General features: G+C 35.6%; 1 protein-coding gene across 4 annotated transcripts in view; it reads right to left on the reverse strand.

Annotated features, from left to right (window-relative positions):
• The window catches only part of LOC112522534 (brefeldin A-inhibited guanine nucleotide-exchange protein 2-like), a 16997-nt gene extending 11977 nt beyond the window's left edge, over positions 1–5020 (reverse strand). For all 4 annotated transcript variants that reach the window (XR_003070200.1, XM_025131729.1, XM_025131728.1 and 1 more), the window contains exon 1: positions 3658–5020. Coding sequence is in view for 3 of the 4 variants with exons in the window: in XM_025131729.1 (XP_024987497.1) it covers positions 3658–4877 (1220 nt within the window). In the remaining variant the exon portion in view is untranslated. The remainder of the gene's footprint in view (positions 1–3657) is intronic.
• Between the last annotated feature and the right edge of the window lie 3253 nt (positions 5021–8273).

Raw genomic sequence — 8273 nt, forward strand, 5'->3', positions numbered from 1 at the left:
TATAATATATAATAATCAATTTGAAATTCTTATAATCAATATATTATATTTCCTAAAAAAATTTACATCTTGTTTGTATTAGTTAATATAATATATGATTAGAGATTTGTTTCAATTATATTCTGAACAATGATAATTGATTAATTTTTCAAGATGTCCTTTTTGACCATTTTACATTTTTTCAGCTAGTTTTGTCAAACATGATTTGTTCATCAGCTAGTTTGCCAAACATAGCCTAAATAAGCGGAGTTGGGCATTCAAGTAACCTTCCATCAGTTGATTGCCTAACTAGGGATTAGGGGCCACTTCAGCAAAAGTATAAGTTCATTCTGAATATATAAAAAGATAACTTTGTCTATGTTATGTAAACATATGAGAGTTAGAATTTTGGCACTATGCTACTTCTTATAATTGCTTTTTTAAATACTAGTTTCATTGATGCAGTTAACTCACAAAAGATTCGTAACATTCCCTCCAAGTTGAGAAAGATCGATCATGAACACAAATTGAGAAAAATCAAATAGTCCCTGTTGAATATTTTGAGACGCTTAATGAATCGATAGGTTGCCAAAAATAAAGCAATGAGGAATACTCCTAGACAACAAATTGAGCAGCCCAAATTAATCAAAGCGGTGGGGCAAAGCTTAACACCTAGGCAGGGATTATTAGAACACTTTGTTATACTCAAAGCTTCATTTGTTATACTTCGGCGAGATATAACAATCAATCAAGTTGAGGCTCACCTGACCTGTACTATTGCGAGTCTTATGCATAATTACTTGGTTCGCAGCCCTGTCTCACGTAAATGCCAGTTCTAAGGTCATTGTTGACTGTCTGCTCATGCTCACATGGTATGTTGTTTCTTATGCCAGACCCTTGTGACAAGTTTATTTATTCACGTTTTTTGTTTGAATTTTGCCTGTTTCACTGTTGCATATAAATGAACTACTGCTGTCCAGTAATGGTATTCATGAATTATATTGGTAAGATAACTAAATGCAATGATCAAATTGTTATAAATAAACTACACTAACCAAATTGTTAAAACCATGAATACCACACTTACCAAGTCATTAAAATTGGGATATCATGTCACTAAAACGTCATATGAAATGCCACCTCTCATGTTAAGCTTCTAATGTTCGGTTACTTCAGTAGTAACAATGTTAAACTGACACCACGGTGACCGAGAATTACAATCCTTAGACCACTGTGACCTGAAGTGGTGCTTGCCTTACTAATACTGTATTTGTACTTTAACACTTTTAACCTATATCACACCAGAACGGAGACAAACTTCACTTTTTAGAACTTTCTTGAAACTCAGCCAGTTGACTCCCAAATAAAGCTAGGACCTAAACTGTGTGGTTCCAACTATTAGACCTCAAACCTCATCAGATCATGTGAAAACCACAATATTCACATATACCATTAAAGCTCTTATCACAGCAAAAACACTCGGATGCACACAACCACATAAGCCATTTTGAGAGTTCTCTTAAATGGAGCCTGAACCATAGGTTGTGAATTCTAATATGCTAAAGATAACGCTAAAGGGGGTACATAACTAAAATGCATGACTTAATCCATAAATTGTAAAGATCAACTTCAATAGAATTGTGTATGCCAACATGTAATCTTATATGTCTTGCACATTGTTCAGAGTTGAGGCAAGCATGGAACAAACCACAATGTACTGATCTATGTTGTTAATTGTGGCGCAATAGCGGTGCAACGTTATCGGTCATAAGCAAAATAGCGGTGGTAAAAACAGCGGTGGAAGTTGTGGTTTCAATAACAGCGGCGCAATTTACCGCTATTTCACTGATATTTGAGGTAAAATAGCAGTCCGCAGTACCGATATTTTCAGTCTGGCCTCTTTTGAATCAATGCTCACATTTTTGTCTTTTTTTGGGCTTTTATTTTATTTGGGCCCTAATTTTATTTTAATCCATCAACAGTCAACGAATATCATCCAGCAACTGGTTTAGAAATTCTTAGAATCTTAGTTTTTCAATTTCTTTCTATCTTCGACGACAGTCAAACTTCTTCCACACTGTTCGAGTTCTCTATCATCGTTTATGAACACTTTTCCTATTTTGTTTTGTGAAACTTGTTTAAGTTGCCGTTTTGATGTTGAAACTATATTTTTAATTAATGTATATAATATGTTTATGTAGGAATACATATTTTATATATAATTTTCTAATAAATATTATATGAACCGCTATTTTGGAGCGCTATACCACCAGGATAACCGCTACTTCAAATATTAGTTCGGCCCTCTATTTTGTATTTTGACCATTGTAACAGCATAGGTTGTGACAACCTTTGCATGCAGCCGTGCCCTTGATCATTTTTGAAGTGATTGGACCATGCAATTCCAGCATGTCTCACGGAAGTGCCTAGGTTTTTTAGAATGCTCACACAACGGGCTCCTTTTACGTGGTTTTTGATCTTGGGACTACTTATGGGTAATCATTATCGATCCTCGAGAGACGTTGGTGGGTTCTAACGTTATTAATTATCTTTTGCTTTCTTCTCTTGCTAAAAGATACTTCTCGAACAGTAGGAAGAGGTAGATGCCCATAATTTCCACCCATCAATCAAGGTCCTTGAAGAGGCCTAAAAAGAATATGAATATCCCTTTTTGTTTGGCAATCTATAGGCTAACATCCTCAACACATTTTCATGTATGCTATGCGGTTAATAGCACCGCTATAGCAGTGCTATCACAGTTAGCTGTCATGGGACAAATAACGGTGGTCAAATAGCAATCCGACGATTAGCAGCGCCATTGACCGCTAAATCACAGCATTTTGAACACAAAAAAAGCAGCCACATAACCACTATTTGTAGATAGGCTGTTTTGGTGTTAAAAAGGTAATTTTATGGGCTTTTATTAAGGACTTGCATTCGGTTTTATTTTAATCCAACAATATCAAGGCTTCATATTCTTATTTTTTTGGACTACGACACCATTATTTTTATTTTTTTTGAACTTGGACACCGTTATTCTTGTTTTTAAGATTTGGACACCATCACTTTGAGCTCTTGATTTGAATAAAAGTATTCACATTCTTCAATTATTTTTATTTGGACTTGGACATCATTATTCTTGTATATTTTTTTTATTGTATACATCAAATATGCTGAGTTATGTATGCATATATATAATTCTAGTTATTATATGAACCTTTAGTTGCACCGTTATACCACTGCTTTACCATTGCGATAACCGCTATTTCAAATCACGGTCCTGACCGCGATTTCATCTTTTGACTGATGTAACAGGAGGTACTGTCGTACTGATAGATAATGAATCTGTTACATAAGAAAATCCATTAAAGTCTAAAAACTTTGTTGTTTGGTTACAAATGATGCTTATGATATGATTTACAGTTCTTTTTACATGGTTATTTAGCCTCAACATGAAAAACCATATTTACAGCATTAGTTTGTAGAAGTTGTGTCAAATGCAACAGTCCCGGGTAATTACATCACAAAACCTGAACTTCTAAAGGAGCACAGCCACATTCAAATTTCAACATAAAAACTAAAAAGGAAGGCCCCAAAAAGAGCTAAAGAGGCATAAACTTGATGAACCATCATCCTAATTATCAACATCCGAGAGGAAAAGAGAGCATGAGAAAGTACCGTTCACTGGTTCTGAAAATAGCCCCAGCATTCTCCAACAAGATCTTCAACAACTCCAAAGCAACTATCTTTCCTCGCATCAACTGTGGGTCTGCCAATGCATCTTTCGGAGGGGTCTTCATTGATAGCTTACAAAGAGCCCGAAACACCAAAAACGCATCCCTTCTCAGCTTATTCCCAATCTGAACCTCTATATCATCATCCCTGTCAACCTCCTCGTCTGCCAATTCCCCTTTCCGGCCCTCCAATGCCGTCTTATACATACTAATCTCCCAATACTTAGCATCCAACATATCCTTATCCGTAGAATCTAACAAATCAGCAGGATTTGTTGACTCTACAGTTGAAGTCTTGGTTTCAAACGCCCCATCATGCACCCCACCACCACCAGCATTTGATCCTACCCGAGTCCCTGGATTCAAAACCCCATCCATTCCATGAATAACTTTACTAATAAACCCTTGAACAAACACCGTCATTGTTCCATCACCATCTCCCCCCTTTTCCGTAGGCTCCATCAGCTCTGCCACCACGATCGGCTGCACTGGCACCGTTGATGAATCAGCCTCCATCCTCCTAAAAACAATCACAAGCATCTGCACTAATGACGCCTTCGCCGTTGTCTGATTAACCACATACTTACTCCCTAGATAAATATCATAGCTAGTCCTGACAATCTGCAACAAACTATCACCATGTATCCTCAACGATACCGACGTCACTGCCGATAAAATTGTCTTCAACACCAACAATTCCACTCCCTCCTCCCCAAAATCATGACACTTGCAAACTGAGTCGATCAATTTTGCTAACAATTTTGCATCGGGACCACCACTGGGGTCCGCTTCGCCACGTAAATATCCATGAGCAATCAACTTCTGTATACAATCCAGCGCTGGTTCAGCGATCTTGACATTCCCCGAAGAGCAAGCGTTGATGATGGGGCTTAAAATGAGTTCTGATTCGGCTAGGGAAAGTTCGTTGGTGCCTGAATCTTGCAGGACGCCGGGGGCTGGTGATTGTGGTGACGTATCAACATCTGATTGACTGTCTTCTGATGTAGGAGAGGGTTTCTCGGAGGAAGTGATGCGTTCGAGTACTAATTTGGATTCCTGAGCGAGTTTTGAGTGCTTGCGCCAAGAGCTGTTCTTGATAATTTTTTCTAGGGCTGGGACTAGGATCTTGTTTACGAGGCGGGATTCGGCTTCCGAAAAAGCCATCCCCCAGACTTATCGATTAGATCTAAACAGAATGTTGTGAATTATGGTGGTCCTTTTGAGCTGGTGATGGTGCCTGGTGGTGGATCCGCCGTGAATGATGGTGGGTTGCGGCGATGGTATCGTCGGAGTAGATAGTGAGACTAGTCTGAGATCGGGTTTGGATCCTTTTGTTACGTTTTGGTTGCACCATAAAATTTTCAAGATGTTTCTTTTTTTAATAAAAATATTTAAAACTTTTATTTTAAGATATGCGGTATGGTAAATAATTAATAATTTAAGAATAAATTACTTTTTTGTCCCTGAGGTTTGTAAAATTTATCACTTTCGTCTCTATGGTTTAGAAAATGCAATTTTAGTCCTTATAGTTTGTATTTCATTGGTATTTTTATCTTTATAATTTATAAAAAATAATTTGGTCCCTGTTGTTTACAATTCTTTGTTTTTTTTGTCCTTTCTACTTAAAAGTAAGAGTTAAGGTTAAGGACGAAAATAGCAATGAATTACAAACTATAGTGATAAAAATAGAAATTTCCACAAATGTAGTGCTTAATTGGTTTGAACTCGGGCTCCAAAGGTCAAAAGTGTTTGTAGGTCTCAGGATCAAATCCAAAAAGAAATAAAAATCTCATTGTGGCCACGAATGTTCAAATACGGTGATTTCAGGCTACCCGCAAAACAGATGGTCGTACTGAGATTAGTCGGCTCGCATAGCGAGTTGATGTCTAGGTTAATTAAAAAATAAATAAATAAAATAAAATAAAAAGATAAAAATCATATTCTTTAACAAACCATAGAGACAAAAAGACGTAAAAAACTCTTTCAGTCCAATCATAAACACTTTAGTGTGATTTCTGTTTTCAAACTTGCTTCAATTTTTTTGTTCCTAGTCATTAGTATTCAATTGTATTTACATTTATAGTATAAAAAGTTAGAAGTTGTTCCTTTACGACTTAAGGGGTGTTATACAAACAACTTATTGACTTATTTCAGTATGACACCGGTAATAAGCACTTTTGAGTGTTTGGATAAACAACTTATACCGGTGCCAAAACGATAATAAGAAGTTTTTGAAAAAGTTAAACCCTTCTAACTTATAATAAGTTGACGGGTGCTTTTGTAGAAAAATATAAGTTGTGTCAAATAAGCAAATCCCAAACACCCCCTTAATGAGTTGTAAAAGGTATACAACTAATTCAGTAAGTCAAATCTAGTTGTTCAGTTATGGCTTAATCAGGCAGCCTACAACTTATTTACTCAACCAAGAAAAGACACTTGTCTAGCTTCAACCCTAATTTTCCCTATTTACCCTTCTCATTAAGAACCCTCTACCCCCCCCCCCCCAATAAAAGAAATCATCACCTCCATTGACTCTTCCCTTCCGGTACCTCCAGCACCATCGTCGGTCTTCTAGACACCAGCGCTCTCGATTACGTGCTAGCGACCGACGGTATCGTTTCAAAGTCCGCCTCTTACTTTGCAATAAAGACAAAATACTATTTTAAAAAAGACGCTCCTTCAGTTGATGCCTCCAATCGCATCGACGTTCTCATCTTCTTCAAACCGTCTATGTCTCCACCATCTTTTCTACACGGTGTTCCTTTTTGTTTCATTCTACGTGGTGGTGTTCCTTTTTGGCTTTGGTATGAAGCTTTTTGCTCTGTTCTGGTTTTGTAGATTTTATTTTGTGGTGTTGTATTCTAAATATGTCATTGGGCTTCAATTGGTGAATAAAAGAACTGATGTTTTTTTTTAATCTATTGATTTGGGTTTTCGGGTACATATTTGGTTGAGTTTGCAACTTATGAACAAATGAACTGAGGTTAAAATGTTCATTTTTGACAAACAGACTGTTTATTTAGCACAAACATTAATTAAATAATTTATGTTATACCATACAAACAACTTTATCAATACATACATATTTATACATGTCTCAATGAAAAATGAACCGAACAACCCCTTAGCCTCATTTAATAACAATTATTTGTTCATACTAAAAAATAGAACAATCTTTACTCCGGCTTATCAAGAGATATTTGACATCTTCTTAAATATAGTAATCCAAATTTATATATTTAGGGGCTTTTACCAGACGCTTACTTTGTAAACGTTTACAAAGTCACATTACTTTATCGGATGAACATGACAATGAACGAGTATCTTACCCAGTGAGAACGATGACAAAGGGAGTTGATTTTGTGATTTCTACTGGAATAATTGCTGTTTTTCATCTTCATATCTTCATCTTTGTGATCATAAGATGAGTTATTTTATAAACTTTCCTTTTATGGTATTGAAATTAGAACCGTATGGTTCTCTATGTGGAATTGATTATAAAACTGTTTGGATGCTATAATTAGCATAATTGTGGGATTTTGATATGTTTATATCATGTGCTTGGAATAAGGGATGACAGATCAAAAAGAGGTGTATATTGGGATAAATGTGACATGTCAATGAGATGTGTATACTAAAATAAGGGTGTCATCATCAATGGAATATAAAATCTGGGTTTTTCATTAAGCTGTTATCTGTTATCGCATCCTTATGATGCAATGACTTGGAGTCATCGCATCTGTGTAATGTGATGACTTAATGGATGCGATGAATAGTTTTTATCGTATCTTTGTGATGCGAGGAGTCATGTTTGTCACACCAATGTGATGCGACAATTTGATTTATCGTATCTTATTGATGCGGCAAATTGGTTTATCGCACCCATGTGATGCAATGAGATGGGATCCTCGCACCAGCGTGTTGTGATAAAATGGGGTTGTTCCACCCATGTGATGCGAGGAAATTACATTTTCATCTATATGATATAATGATTTATATCAAAATGTGTTAAATGAGTTATTGGGTTATTTGATGTGATAAAATGATGATATTTCATCTTTTAGATTCGACAAAAGAAATTTGTTTTTATTAAAGTGTAGTTTATTTGTTCTTATTACAAACATGGGTTTATAAATGTGTTTGATGATTATTCACCATGTCATTGCAAACAAAGGGATTTCGCACTAGACCTCATGGTCTAACCTTCATTTTGGTGTTTTCAAAATGTGCATTGCAGGTCGGACACAATCAAAAGATAAGGGGAAAGGGAAATTGTGAAGAATTATATTTGTTTACATGAGATGTTTAGGATAACTTATTATCTTCAGTTTTTGGAATACTTGAATGTATACAAGTTTGTATAGAGATTTTGTGGGGGGAAATTGGTAGCTACTTTGTAATGTAACTTTTGTAGATTTTGGAATCGAATGTGTAAAATTGTATTTCTTCATACATGAAAATATATGTTCATATACAAATATGATTATGAGATGTTACATAAATTAATTTCAATTATAAATTATTTATTAGTATTAATTTATGATTATTTAGAAGTATACT

Source organism: Cynara cardunculus, assembly GCF_001531365.2.
Source record: "Cynara cardunculus var. scolymus isolate 2C chromosome LG 12, CcrdV1, whole genome shotgun sequence".
Classification (NCBI taxonomy): Eukaryota; Viridiplantae; Streptophyta; class Magnoliopsida; order Asterales; family Asteraceae; genus Cynara; species Cynara cardunculus.